Source organism: Sinocyclocheilus grahami, unplaced genomic scaffold, assembly GCF_001515645.1.
Source record: "Sinocyclocheilus grahami isolate Dianchi unplaced genomic scaffold, SAMN03320097.WGS_v1.1 scaffold614.1, whole genome shotgun sequence".
Classification (NCBI taxonomy): Eukaryota; Metazoa; Chordata; class Actinopteri; order Cypriniformes; family Cyprinidae; genus Sinocyclocheilus; species Sinocyclocheilus grahami.
Window position 1 is genome coordinate 204,184 of NW_015505793.1, and position 15,281 is coordinate 219,464.

The 15,281-nt window shown below is 39.1% G+C and overlaps 1 protein-coding gene across 1 annotated transcript in view; it reads left to right on the plus strand.

Moving 5' to 3' along the window:
• LOC107557668 (lysine-specific demethylase 3B-like) overlaps window positions 1–11,051 on the plus strand; it is a 24,949-nt gene extending 13,898 nt beyond the window's left edge. Inside the window, exons 10-17 of the mRNA XM_016241155.1 lie at window positions 3,334–3,581; window positions 4,829–5,104; window positions 5,185–5,356; window positions 6,745–6,835; window positions 8,319–8,449; window positions 8,541–8,660; window positions 10,631–10,654; window positions 11,032–11,051. Coding sequence (XP_016096641.1) covers window positions 3,334–3,581; window positions 4,829–5,104; window positions 5,185–5,356; window positions 6,745–6,835; window positions 8,319–8,449; window positions 8,541–8,660; window positions 10,631–10,654; window positions 11,032–11,051 — 1,082 coding nt within the window. The remainder of the gene's footprint in view (window positions 1–3,333; window positions 3,582–4,828; window positions 5,105–5,184; window positions 5,357–6,744; window positions 6,836–8,318; window positions 8,450–8,540; window positions 8,661–10,630; window positions 10,655–11,031) is intronic.
• The last annotated feature ends 4,230 nt before the right edge of the window (window positions 11,052–15,281 follow it).

The following is a 15,281-nucleotide window of genomic DNA, read 5'->3' on the forward strand; positions in this document are numbered from 1 at the left end:
GGGGCTGTAATGTTGGCTATCATTAAAAGTATATGAATGGCGGCAATACTGGCGTATTTATGCAGAATAGTGCAAGCAGCACTACACACCCACTTGAAAACAGCAGCGCAACCGGTGTTTATCATAGCAAAGGCAAAGAATCATATGTATTCCGTGAGTTGAGGACGAGAGCGCCGGAGTTTATGCGGTTAGAAGAAATATCTAGCATTAATTCTGATGGAGATGTCACACTGCAGGACTGTGTGCCAAATCTTCTGACACTGCCAGAAGTTCGTCAGAGGTCAAATTTCATAGCAATGGCCATTAATCGGCTGTCAGTGAACATGTCAAACTAACGATCAAAGACTACAGATTTTAGCCTAGGATTATAGGAATCTTTTAGGATTTTCAAAATTTGTCTCAGACAACCAAATCGTAGCCAAAATCGCACAGTGTGAGCCAGGCTTAATTTATACTACATATATACACATAAGTTTATGTAGCAGCTAACACACACAAAGGATGAAAAATACTAACTCGCCATTTGGCCACTGATTTGGGCTATTGGTAAACTTAATTTGAAAGTGGAAACCGTCTGAACATCAACGGAGATATTATTCATGTTTGTAGACTGACTAACCACTAACAAAGTATTTACTAAGGGAATTGTAAAACCTTGTTGTAAAGTGTACACTAGTCCAACATTAACTAATGTGTTACTAACATTTGTAGACTGTTTATTCGGGCTGGGTTTTGACACAAATTTCACGATCCGATTCGATTCTCATTCACAAGCTTTCGATTCGATTATCGATTCGATTCAATATCGATTATTTTGGATATATATCAGATACAGTACATGCCAAATTTTCTCAAGGAAAAAAAAATCTCTCAACTAATGCTGTAAAATATACAGTTGGTACTACATTACTATAATATTGAAGGTTAAAATTGACTGATTTGTAGGCTAATATACAACTGCTAAAATTACACTTAATGAAGTTTTCAATACTAACTCGCCATTTGGCCACTGATTTGGGCTATTGGTAAACTTAATTTGAAAGTGGAAACCGTCTGAACATCAACGGAGATATTATTCATGTTTGTAGACTGACTAACCTCTAACAAAGTATTTACTAAGGGAATTGTAAAACCTTGTTGTAAAGTGTACACTAGTCCAACATTAACTAATGTGTTACTAACATTTGTAGACTGTTTATTCGGGCTGGGTTTTGACACAAATTTCACGATCCGATTCGATTCTCATTCACAAGCTTTCGATTCGATTATCGATTCGATTCAATATCGATTATTTTGGATATATATCAGATACAGTACATGCCAAATTTTCTCAAGGAAAAAAAAATCTCTCAACTAATGCTGTAAAATATACAGTTGGTACTACATTACTATAATATTGAAGGTTAAAATTGACTGATTTGTAGGCTAATATACAACTGCTAAAATTACACTTAATGAAGTTTTTAAAATAATAAAATTACAATTAGCTACATAATAATACTTCTATGTCAATTCATTTTTTTAAATATAAACATTTAAATGGTGGCTGTCAAAAACTTGGATTTATTCAAACATAAATGAAACATTGAAGAACAGTAAAAATGATAATGAATATGTTATTATAGTGCATATATATAGCAAAACGCCCCTCTCTGCAGTTTATTTTTCTAGCTTACTAATGAGTTTATGGTCACCAAATATGTTTTTCTGAGGTAAATGTGACATTACGTGTCATTGTTTACAAACCGTTATATTGACGTCTTTGCGCGACTGAAACGCTGATTGAGAGATTACATGAGACAGGATACGGATTGTAAAGTTGTACTCTTTCTTTTAACTTACCTTCGGATGTTTAGTCATGTTTATTTTGTGCTGAAACTGGTATTAATGTGGAGGAGATGATCAGTTCACGTGTGCCTTGTGCTGCCGCTTTTACTGAACTGAGGCGTGCCGCGCTACAGCGATCTGTCACTCCACATTAAACAGCGCCAAAATGCCATTTATTGTTTAAATACTGCAATACAATGGATGGAATTTTAAATCTGAGAATTAGTTTCATATGAAAAGTACCAAAGCACAATGCTTATTGCAATATATTTGATGGGAGATGTCCTTCAATGTTCCATCCATTAACTGAAAACAGGCTAACATTTAAATGGTGGCTGTCAAAAACTTGGATTTATTCAAACATAAATGAAACATTGAAGAACAGTCAAAATGATAATGAATATGTTATTATGGTGCATATATATAGCAAAACGCCCCTCTCTGCAGTTTATTTTTCTAGCTTACTAATGAGTTTATGGTCACCAAATATGTTTTTCTGAGGTAAATGTGACATTACGTGTCATTGTTTACAAACCGTTATATTGACGTCTTTGCGCGACTGAAACGCTGATTGAGAGATTACATGAGACAGGATACGGATTGTAAAGTTGTACTCTTTCTTTTAACTTGCCTTCGGATGTTTAGTCATGTTTATTTTGTGCTGAAACTGGTATTAATGTGGAGGAGATGATCAGTTCACGTGTGCCTTGTGCTGCCGCTTTTACTGAACTGAGGCGTGCCGCGCTACAGCGATCTGTCACTCCACATTAAACAGCGCCAAAATGCCATTTATTGTTTAAATACTGCAATACAATGGATGGAATTTTAAATCTGAGAATTAGTTTCATATGAAAAGTACCAAAGCACAATGCTTATTGCAATATATTTGATGGGAGATGTCCTTCAATGTTCCATCCATTAACTGAAAACAGGCTAAAATAATCGATTGGGATTTAAGAATCGATATAGTTCCGTAAAAATTAGAATCGATTAAAATCGAGATATCGATATTTTTTTACCCAGCCCTAGTGTTTATTAACATGACTTGCCACTAACAAAGTATTTATGTGCGGCATTTACAAATGTCAACAACTGGTGAATGGAGCTGTTTTTGTTGTGTGTCGTGGGTTTCGTTATAACCAAGATGGAATGTAACCATAACAATTGACGTGATTGAAAGAGCAAAAAGTTGGGCTAAAAGACGAAACCTCCTATGACAACTTGCATTGTTATCATCGAGGCTGAGAAAAGAACACTACACTGCAGACAACTGGTAAATGCTGTTATTGCTGTTTTCCATGTTCATGGAGTAAATACTTTTAACCTAGAACTAAAACCGTTCCTAGTTCTTTTTGTTGTGCGAACACGACAAAAAGGTGGCACTTCCGCCAGTAGTTCTAGGAGCTATGAAAAGGTTCCTCCTGTGTGAAAACCCCTTATAAAACATTTGCTGGTAAATCTTAGCAGACACAATGTGCTCAAGCTCTTCCTCTTGTTTTATCTCAGAGTCTCTGCGCTCCGTGATGGGTCGTGACTCTCGTACTCCATTTGGTCTGGACTCCTTCGGCACCCTTTCCAAACACTCCGGGTCTAGTCCCAAGCTCTTCAATAGTCTGCTGCTGGGTGCTGGCCCTTCCCAACCCAAAGCAGAGGGCACTAGTCTCCGAGATCTGCTGAACTCTGGCCCCGGAAAGCTCCCGCAAGGTCCCGCCGAGGGAGGTGTCCCCTTTCCTTCTGTGTTCTCCACTGCTGGTGTACGTAACTTTATCTTTACGTTTTGATGCTTGTTTTGAATTCATATGAAGCTGTTTTTGTACTAATGACAGACATTTGTTATGAATAATATAATTAATTTATGAATAATCGGTCCCACTTTATATTAAGTGGCCTTAACTACTATGTACATACATCAAAAAATAAGTACAATGTACTTATTGTGTTCATATTGTATTACAAAACACTTTTGCTGCTATTGAGGTGGGATACGGGTAAGGTTAGGGACAGGTTCGGTGGTATTGGTAGGTTTAAGGGAGGGGTAAGGTGTAAGGGATGGGTCAACAGTGTAATTATAAATGTAATTACAGAAATTAATTACAGTTGTAATTACATGCAGGTGTTTTAATACAAGTACAATGTAAAAACATGTATGTACACAATAAGCGCATTGTACCAAATGATTAATTTAAATGTAAGTACATAGTAGTTAAGGCCACTTGATATAAAGTGGGACCGAATAATCTTTTGTTTTGTGACCACTGAGGGAAAAAAATTCTTAAGGATCACTAGAACTACATTATTAAAAATAGAGATTACTTAATATGTATGTATTATTTAAAACATTAGCAAAAATAACTATATATCACACTTAATTGTATTATATTATATATATTTACATAAAATGTAAATATATTTTTTTACATAAAAATACGTTGTGTTTATATAGTTTGAGGTCTGTAAGATTTTGTTATGCTCACCGAGGCTGCATATGTTTTGATCAAAAATTCTAATATCTGTTTTCTATGTGAATATATTTTAAAATGTAATTTATTCCTGTGATAGAAAAGCTATATTTTCAGCATCATTACCCAGTCTTCAGTGTCACATGATACTTCAGAAATCATTCTAACATGATGCTTTGCTGCTCAAGAAACATTCATTATTATTTAAATTTTTATTAATGTTGAAAACAGTTGTACTGCTTCATATTTTTGTGGAGACCGTGATAAAATTTTTCAGGATTCTTCTTACGAATAGAAAGTTGATAAGAAGAACATTTATTTTAAATGGGAAACTTTTGTAACATTATAAATGTCTTTACTATCACTTTATCAATTTAATGCACCCTTGCTGAATAAAAGTGTTAATTTCCTAAATTCTTACTGACAACAAAATTTTGAACAGTCGTGTAAATGTTGTAGAGACCGACATAAGAAAATAAATGTTCATAATATTTTTTTTTAAATTTTTTTTTATAAATAAATTTTTTTCTTTCTCTCCTAAGCAGGCAGATAAAATGAAGGGAGGACTTCCTAACTTCTTGGATCATATCATTGCATCAGTGGTGGAGACGAAGATGGCAGAGGGTCGACGTTCGTCAGGGTCAGCAGAAGGCGGCGAGTCAGGGGCTGTTCCTCGCAGAGAGGGCTTGATGGGTCTCAGTGTATTAGACCCCCACACTTCACACTCCTGGCTGTGCGATGGCCGTTTGCTCTGCCTGCAGGACCCCAGCAACAGCAACAACTGGAAGATCTTCAGAGAGTGCTGGAAACAAGGACAGGTGAGCGGTGAAGATCAAATGGATGCACATTTATTTGATGGGTTACGTTCTGCTGAGGGTAATAGCTTTTTCTTGGTTAGCCTGTGCTGGTCTCAGGCATACACAAGAAGCTGAAGGAAAAATTATGGAAGCCAGAGTCCTTCAGCCAGGAGTTTGGAGACCAGGATGTGGACCTGGTCAACTGTAGGAACTGTGCCATCATCTCTGATGTTAAAGTCCGAGACTTCTGGGATGGCTTCCAGGTTATTTCCAGTGAGTACAGACACTTTAACGTCTGAGCAAGCCTGGATCTTTTCATTGTTGATTTGATTATTACCATCCTTAAAGGGTTAGTTCACCCAAAAATTAAAATGGGCTTGTGCTTTACTCACCCTCGAAGCATCCTAGATGTATATGACTTTCTTCTTTCAGACGAATCCAGTCGGAGTTATATTAAACATTGTCCTGGCTATTCCAGGCTCTATCATTGCAGTCAGCGGGTGTTGCAGTTGAACAGTCCACAAGTCGTCAAATAAAGCTCGCGCATTCATAATAAAACATGCTTCACACGCTCTGGGGGGCGAATAAAGGCCTTCTGTAGTGAATCCATGCGTTTTTGTAAGAAAAATATCCATATTTCATACGTGATAAACACTTTTAAATCACTTCCGCCAACTGTCATATGCGGAAGCCGTGCCGGCGGATGACGTAGCACGTCGGCATTGCGTGATGAATGCGGAGAGACAACAACACAAAACAAAACGCCGGTCACGAATTAGAAGTACAAACCGAAGATTTGCAAAGAAAAATGTCGGAGGATTTCGAGTGAGTGACCCATACTTGGAATTAGTGCTCTGCATTTAACCCATCCTTAGTGCACACACACAGCAGTGAACACACACACCGGGAACACACACCCGGAGCAGTGGGCAGCCATTTTTGCTGCGGTGCCCGGGGAGCAGTTGGGGGGTTCGGTGCCTTGCTCAAGGGCACCTCAGTCGTGGTATTGAAGGTGAGAGAGAGCGCTGTACATTCACTCCCCCCACCTACAATCCCTGCCGGTACGAGACTCAAACCCGCAACCTTTGGGTTACGAGTCCAACTCTCTAACCGTTAGGCCATGACTTCCCCAAGAGGAGACTGGTTTTCCTTTGCTAAAGTAAGGAAACTTTTCTTCCTTTGCTCCTATTAAACAAACTTGCGAGACTAATATATCTAGTATATATTCCGCCGGAACGCCTTCCGCATATGAAAGATTACGGAAGTGAGAGAAAAGTGTTTATTGCGTTTGAAATATGGATATTTTTCTTACAAAAACGCATGGATTCACTACAGGGGGCATTTATTCACCCCCCGGAGCCGTGTGAAGCACGTTTTATTATGAATGCGCGCGCTTTATTTGATGACTTGCGGACTGTTCAACTGCAACACCCGCTGACTGCAATGATACAGCTTGGAATAGCCAGGACAATTTTTTATATAACTCCGACTGGATTCGTCTGAAAGAAGAAAGTCATATACACCTAGGATGCTTCGAGGGTGAGTAAAACACAAGCCCGTTTTCATTTTTGGGTGAACTAACACTTTAATTGTTACCATATCCAGCTGGCCGTGAAACCACTTTGACCTGGTGGTCTATTATCTTCTCCTCTATTCTCTAGAGCGTTTGCAGGGTGGAGATGGCCAACCTATGGTACTAAAACTTAAAGACTGGCCTCCTGGAGAAGATTTCAGAGACATGATGCCCACTCGGTAGGTTTGCTGGCATGTTATTTAGTGCCATAGCTGTTGGTCGACCGATATTAATTTTTTGATTGCTGATGCCGATATCTTGGAGAGCATGGTGACCGTTGGGCGGTAAAAAGCCAATATATATAGATAAATATCATATTACACCATTTAATTTAAAGATAGTAGAAACACATATATAACAATTGCTGAAATACAATTTGTATACATATATATTTACATAATATTTATGAAAATGAAAAAATTTTACTTGATATCTGTAAAGAAATGTATTTAGATGTCAACTTCTTTCTGTAATTCTGTTATAGATTACAGTCAGTAATATGGTAAGCTTCTGCAAGTTAGCGCTAGTGTTGTCACAATACCAAAATTTTGACTTCGATATGATACCTGACTAAAGTATCTCGATACTACTACTGAACCGATACCATGACCAAAAATATAACACAACAGGAAGAGTATTTGTTACAAGTTCACGTGTTACAAAATAAATCGCACTCATTTGACTTAGGGGTGGGAAATATGACCAAAATCTAATTTCACGATACGAGTCATTTTATTTCACTATAACAATGTATATCATGATTACTTTACTTTGTTTTCTCATTTATTGACTGACGGCTCTCCTATCCCCGTTGACAGAAAATTGAGAGTGAGGTGCAGAGCTACTTCCTTCAGCCTGCGGCTTATTCATTAATTTTCGGCCTTTACAGTTGAAAAAATATAACTTTTGTTTATTTTGTTATTGAAAAACAAATAAGCAAGCCCAGCCCAGGAGACAAAAAGTAATGCAAAAGTAACATAAAGCATTACTTTTCCTAAAAAGTAACTAAGTAACGTAATTTGTTACTTTTTTTATGGAGTACTGCAATTTTGTGATTGCAGTAACTGATTGAAGTAACTTTCCCCAACGCTGATTGCGATACTTTTTTTAGTTCCGGTATATCATGCAACACTAGTTAGAGCAAATATTACATACATGAATACGACATAGCAGCAAAGCACAGCAAGGTTAGTGAAATTAAATGTTTATTAGATATTCAGACTTGTTTAAATGAAATGCATATTTGCTGATGGTAGATGAGAAAACATTACACTGTTTGCCTTTATTACTAGTAATAGAAAAGCAAATGCTATAATACTTTTCATATGCTCTTAACTAATTTTGTTTAAAAGCTCTGTATAACAGTTTATTAGAACTGTTACACAGTGACCGCAAACTAATGAAGACGGACAATAGGAGCTCTGTGCACTCAGCGTTGTCAATCCTGGTTGCTGACAAGTTAAAAGTTTCCACTTCTGACATATCGGCCAAACAGAAAAACAATTATTGTCCGATACTGATAATTAAAAAATGCCAAATAACGGTCTATATATCAGCCTTGGCAACATATCGGTCGACCACTAGCTATGGGATCTTGGCTTGGAAGCAGCCAGTGTGTTGAAATGTTTATGAATTAGATTACTTATGTCCCCCTTTTTGCAGGTTTGATGATCTCATGGAGAACCTTCCTCTGCCAGAGTACACAAAGAGAGATGGCCGGCTCAACTTGGCCTCTCGTCTTCCAAACTTCTTCGTTCGGCCAGATCTGGGTCCTAAAATGTACAATGCTTATGGTAAGGGATGTACATGCAACATCCTCGCCACTGCTTATGAGGAATACACTGACAGCTCTTTAACCTCTGCCCTTTGCCGTGTCCCTCCCAGGTCTGATCTCCACAGAAGACAGGAAGGTTGGCACCACTAACCTGCATCTGGATGTATCCGATGCCGTCAACGTAATGGTGTATGTGGGCATCCCAGAAGAAGATGGTGACCATGAAAACAGTAAGCATTAAGCTTTTGTTTGTGTGTTAAGGGTTTTTTTGTGTATGTGTAATTTGATGCAGCAGTTTGATTTCAAAATACAACATTTCTTGTTGCTAATATAATTAAGCTATATATAATGTATGAACTTTTGGTCTTCAAGACATTTTTGCCCCTGTGCTGTGAGTAATTTTGGGTGCAATTTGAGTAATTTTGCAGTCTGTTTTTCTTTAGAAACAAACAAAAAAAAACTTAATGTAAAAAGTAAAAAATTTTGTACGACATGAATTATTGTGTTTATATTGGTTTCAATGGAAAATGTAAAAAAAAAAAAAATCTCACTCACAATCTTTCAAAATTCCCTAAAAACACTTCCTGTCCTTAAAGGGATAGTTCACCCACATATTCTGTCATCATTTACTCACCCTCATGGTTTTCTGAATCCAGAAGTCATACATGGATCAACATGAGGGTGAGTAAATTATGACATTTTTGGGTGAACTGTTCTTTTAAGTGTAAACTAGTTAAGGTTTGAATGATACAGATTCCACCCATAGATGAAATATTTGGATCGGAAACAGGCATTAAAATAGAACAAAATACAGTGCCTTGCAAAAGTATTCAGACCCCTAGCTTTGTGTTACAAAGTTAAATAATGAATATTAATTGCAAGCCTCCCTCAAGAGGTAGTTTCTTATGGCGCTTTTCCACTGCGTGGTACGACTCGGCTCAGTACGGCACGGCTCGGTTTGCGTTTCCACTGCAATTTAGTATCGCTTTAGAGTGGGCGGGATTATTCACATATCGTTATAGTTGAGCCGCCTCTACTGCCGCGACTCCTAAAAAAACGTTTTCATTCCGTGTCGCCCCATCAAGCTCTCGCTGGATCCGCTCCTCTGCTATCAACAAGAGGAACGTCTGTTCTTCCGCAACAGGGGGAACAGCCACTTTTTGGTTGTTAAAAAAAGGTGCGCTCGTTCAAAACAGTTGCGTTCGATCCTTCGCTGGCTGTGCTGATTTAAATCTAGCGGGTCTGTTTGTGTCTCATGTCGCAAGTTCAGTGACGCAGGTAGTGACGATTTTCTCCGGCCAGTCCGTGATCAGCAGAGTTTACACGTCACGTTTTGGTAACGGTACGGTACGCTTGGAACCCCAACCGAGGTGGTACTAAAAAAAGTACCAGGTACTGTACCCAGTGGAAAACCCCCAAAAAGTGAACCGTACCGTGCCGTACCATGCAGTGGAAAAGCGCCATTAGAGGCCAACATGGCACCCTAGGGCTGGACGATTAATCGAATGCAATTGTCATGCGCATTTTGTCAGTAAAGCCGGTTCTGTAATCATCACGTGCTTTCAGATGGAGCAGCATTTACTATACAGAGCTGTAAAAGCTACTCCATCTGAAAGCACGTGATGATGTGAAAATACCACATTTAATAACATATTTTTACTCCAAACTCACTTCATAACGTCAGTCGAGTGTTTGAAATAAATCCTTCTGTGAGATGATGTGGCTTCTTACACAGAATAAGGCACGCAACATATTTCATAGTATTCTAAGCAGTGATAAAGGCATTGCATTATAAATATACTTTATTTTAATGAAAATTATAATAATAATAATAACTCCGATAAACCATATATTGTCATAATCGTGTGTTTATTAGTCACGTTGAATCAATAAAAGCGGTTAAATCTTCTGTTTATCCAGCTACCGCTATAGGCATTTTCTGGGTTTCTTCTGCGAGGCGTATTTGGAGTTTCAGAGTGAGAGCGACCTCTGGCCTTTGAATTGAGATTTACTGCTGATCACAGAACCGTGCTTCACTGAAAGATACGCATGACAATCGCAGCTTCTGTCGAATTGCGATTTCAATTCCATTTCGATTTATCGTGCAGCCCTATGGCACCCTATAGTTAAGGCCTTTAGGACGGCCTGTGCTTTTGGGGGTCTTACTACTTTTGATTGTGGCACCATTTCTCATTTACAGAAGCAGACCGCGCTGGATTCAAAGGTCTGTGCATTTTTTTCATTTGTCTCACCTCAGGCATGCCCTCCCACTTTTCTTGCTCTCTCTTGTTCTTCACTCCCATTGCTTTAACCCATCTCTTGCTACTCTTTACTTTAAATTATGTATTATTTGTTGATTATAAAACACCAATTTGTAAACTCCATTCAGAGTTTGGTGTCCCAGGGCACCAAAACATAGTGACCATGGTGGGTTTTTTTTTTGTTACATCTCACTGTGTTGATGCCCCTTCAGAACTTTTGACGATTGAGTTAGCATTATTTTTTTTTCATATAATAAATCACAATTTCTTTGGTTCCTTTCAAATAGAAGTTTGATGCATAATGAATTGTAACTTTCAAAAATCTAAACATCCTGCTCAGTTCAAGAAGGCAAGAAATAGTTGACACAAGAATGAAAATTAATTGAACTCACCCTCATGTTGTTCCAAACCCAAATTCTTCTTGTTTATCTGTGGAACACAAAAGGAGAAGTTTTGAAGAATCTTCATGCTGCTCTACAACAGTTGGCTCTAGTCGGACGCCGTCAGCTCTTTTCAGCCGATTCTGCATGTTGGATTGGCGACAGAGCTTGTCAGCGAGAAATAGAACTCTGAATGGCTATTCAGCTTAGCGAATGAGCGTACAAGAAAAAAAAACCGAACTGACGAAAGCAAACCAATGACGGAGTAAAGAGGGAACGCACAGACACTTGTTGTCATTCTATCCATTTCTTTCTTTCTTTATCCACAAGAAGGGCTGACAATGCCAGGGCCATTTATAACTTGATTGAACAAAGCTACACGAATCCGCCAGTAATGAGCGCGGCTGGTGTAAACAATGTTAAAATCAAGCGCTGATTGCTTTATATGTCCACAGTTCTAGCTCTGACGGTTTCCCTGTTTGAATGCCGAATACAGACTACTGCCACCTACTGGTATGGGAGAGTTATGTTCTCTCACGCAAGTGCAGAGCTTATACGCTAGTTGGTCATTGGCAGTAGTCTGTCCGGTGTGTTCTAGTGCAACTTTTCTGGCAGGCGGCTTTCCTCAGCGCTAGTTCTTTGGCGTTGGTTTGGTGTGTCTCCACCCAAAGGCCAAACACACTAAACTAACAACTAGCTCTGAGGAAAGCCGAATGGGGTGTCGCTTGCATCAGGGCCAAAAAGTTGAGCCTGAACACATTGCAAAGACTACAGCCAACAACCAACTAGCATGCACGTTCTTCGCTTGCTTGAGAAGCAAAAGCTCTCCATGCCAGCAGGTGGCAGTAGTCTGTATTCGTTATTCAAAAGAGGAAACTGGAAGAGCTAGTACTGTGCATATACACGCTGTAAACAAAGCACACCAATTTTCTATTACATTTTTACATCAGACTTTCACACCAGATAGAATCAATGAAAATCATCACCGATGAGATGAGAATTAAAAATAAATAGCGTTTTCTCTTTATGCCGTTTTGACCTTGATCTTGTGCAATGGCTGAACGGGGATTTCTCTCACCGATGGGCTCCGCCAGCGATTTAACCTGCTCAATTGGTCAAAAAGCTGCGGACAGGGGCAGCTAAAGGTGCAGAACACACTGCAGAAACTGGGCTGATTGATATTCAACGATGGCCCAACATGGGCAGATGACCAGCCATTATGAGCTATTTTCCAAGTCTTCTGAAGCTGTATGAAAGCCTTTGCCTTAGGAACAGGCCCAGACCCCCCTCCAGTGAACTGTTTCTTGAGAAACCACTGCACCTGGATCGAACCGATCACTGTTGAGCTAGTTGTTTTCAGTTAACTGGTTAATCTAGTTCATAACTTAATTACAATCAGACAGATTAGTTGAACATTTGGAGTTTAGCCTTAGGTTAACATTATGACCCCTTTAAATAGTTCTTATCCGCTATAAGAAAGCTGTTTTTTATTTCCATGCTCTTCAGTGGTTGGTGAAGGACCTTCATATCCTGTCATTCCATCTTTTAAAATTGGAATTTGTCGCCTTTTTATTTCCTGGAATCTCTGCGGACAATTTTTTTCCCATACAAAAAAGTGTTGGGATACTGGAGCAATTTATTGTGATTAGTATATTTTTGATGTATATTCTTTATACAACTCCTGAGCAGACCCTGCAGGATTGATCCTTGCCTTCCCCCCATTCAGCCTCTTTGCTCCGTTTGCTTGCTTGGATAGTAGGGCTGTCAGTAGATTAAGATATTTTATTGCAATTAATCTTGAATTTCTTGTGGTTCAGTTTTTTCTTAAGACAAAGAGTCAAAACATTGTGAAATATTTGTGTAATCTGCCAAAATGAATACAATTTTTCCACATTGTGTGGACTTAATATTGTGCAACCTTCTCTGTTGCTCGATTGTTTAAGTGTGTTTTGCACGTAAGTGAGTAACTAAATGTCCTATGAATGATTATTTCTTGCAGTGCAACTAAAAATAAAATATCCTATCTGACTGATATCACTGAGATTGGTCACATCTGTGTCTGTGACAGTCCTAAACAGCAAGAATAGAGTCCGAGGACTGGCAGAACTTGTTTAAAAATCATAAATGCTTTCTGCCTGTCAATCATGTTGTGTGTTTGGGTTTGCTGACATCTTCAGAGGGCAGAGAGAGGAAGCATGTGGTTGAAAATACCAGAATGAAACCACTATACTGTTAATGCAAATAATGGGAGATGGACATGCATTTTGCTAATAAATTCCTCCAAGTGCATCAAAAAAGTCATGTGACTTTGCGCTATGGGACGGCATAACCTGACTAACCAGCGGACCGATATCATTCCACAGCATCTGAAATGTTGTTTTGGTCATTCGGAAATGCACGAGCAGAGTCTGTCATCAAAGTATTTCTGTATAATTGTTTCCCTGAAATGTCTTACACGACTGCGTTCCCAAACAGCAGCATCCACCTCCAAAAGCAATGACCACATTCATTGCATTTCGTCTGCTTTCTCTGATTTATAGTGCCAGTTTATCAGGAAGTGACGATTTTGTTCTCTTTGACTTGCTGGATGGAAACGATGCTTGTTCGCAAATATTTTATGCGATGTTCCAGTTTTGCGCATAAGTTAAATTTGCAACTTTGGATGGAAACCCGGCTGCTGACTCGTCATCTCCACAGTGATGCGCCTGTATGCATGTTTCATACAAATTACATAATTTGAGAATATTAGTTTTTTCTATTTGAATTGGTTAATTTAAAAGTAGAGATTTCACTCTTTATAGATATATTTGTTTATGCCTGTAAAGCAAAGAGAGCCTATACATGGAGTTTCGCACTCAAGTTCACAGAGACCAAGACGGCAGAAACCGCATCCTGTTTACTTTAATTATTTTACAAAAGTGCATCGTTTTGTTGTTATTCTGTGCACACAAATAAAAGTAGTCTTTACAGATTCGAAAGATGTATTACTGCTACCTGTATGAGCAAAAATGAGGGAGTATTTTGAGCAAGTGAGCACACTAGCGCCTCCATCTGTCCTTCAGTGAGTGCTATTGTTCAGCTTCCACACTCTGCACAGGCGCTTCAATAGAGCACATTTCTCTAACATTAGATTGAGCGACCATGTAAAGTTGCTACTACATATATCTTTCAGATGAATAGCCATATTTGAGGTCGATGAATGATAGGCGATGTACTGTATTACCACAAAGACCAGCCGTCAGGGTTCGTACGGTCATGAAAAAACTGGAAAAGTCATGGAATTTTAAAACACCAATTTCCAGGCCTGGAAAAGTTTTGGAAAAATAAATAAACCCAGAAAGTTTTGGAAAAGTCATTGAAATCTATTTCACAAAACTCTGTATAATAGAATTGTTTAATCAGGTCCTGAATTTGGGGAAGTTGGGGAAGTCGTGGCCTAATGGTTAGAGAGTCGGACTCGTAACCCAAAAGGTTGTGGGTTCGAGTCTCATACCGGCAGGGATTGTAGGTGGGGGGAGTGAATGTACAGCGCTCTCTCCCACCTTCAATACCACGACTGAGGTGCCCTTGAGCAAGGCACCGAACCCCCAACTGCTCCCCGGGCGCTGCAGCAAAAATGGCTGCCCACTGCTCCGGGTGTGTGTTCACTGCTGTGTGTGTGTTCACTGCTGTGTGTGTGCACTTTGGATGGGTTAAATGCAGAGCACTAATTCCAAGTATGGGTCACCACACTTGGCCACATGTCACTTCACTTTCACTTTTTTCATTTCGGTGCGGGATTGCACATAGGCTATATCGCATAGTTTTACTAATTCCCGCAGCTTTTGACTTTAAAATGATGGATATTCACACATTTATTCAATAGCCTATAGCATGTAGGTTTGATGAGTAAATAATCAAACCTACAGACTGAGTCCAGTCCACACAGACTGATCAAATCAGTCATTTGAAAACAGCGTGAGTGATTCAGCTGTACGTGTCTTCCCTCTTTGACTTTTTCTTCAAACGGCTTCACATCGGCGCTACAAGAGCCGCTGCACGCTGCGATTACAAGACTTTCACTCACGTTTCGGGACAGTTGACAATAGTCACTTGCCTAATCGGGTCATTGTTGCATCGTCAGAAAATTGTATTATTTATTTGTACGTCTTTTTAAGCCATTCGTTACTTGCGCGCTCCAGAGGCGGTGCGCAGTCACATCCAAAGTGCG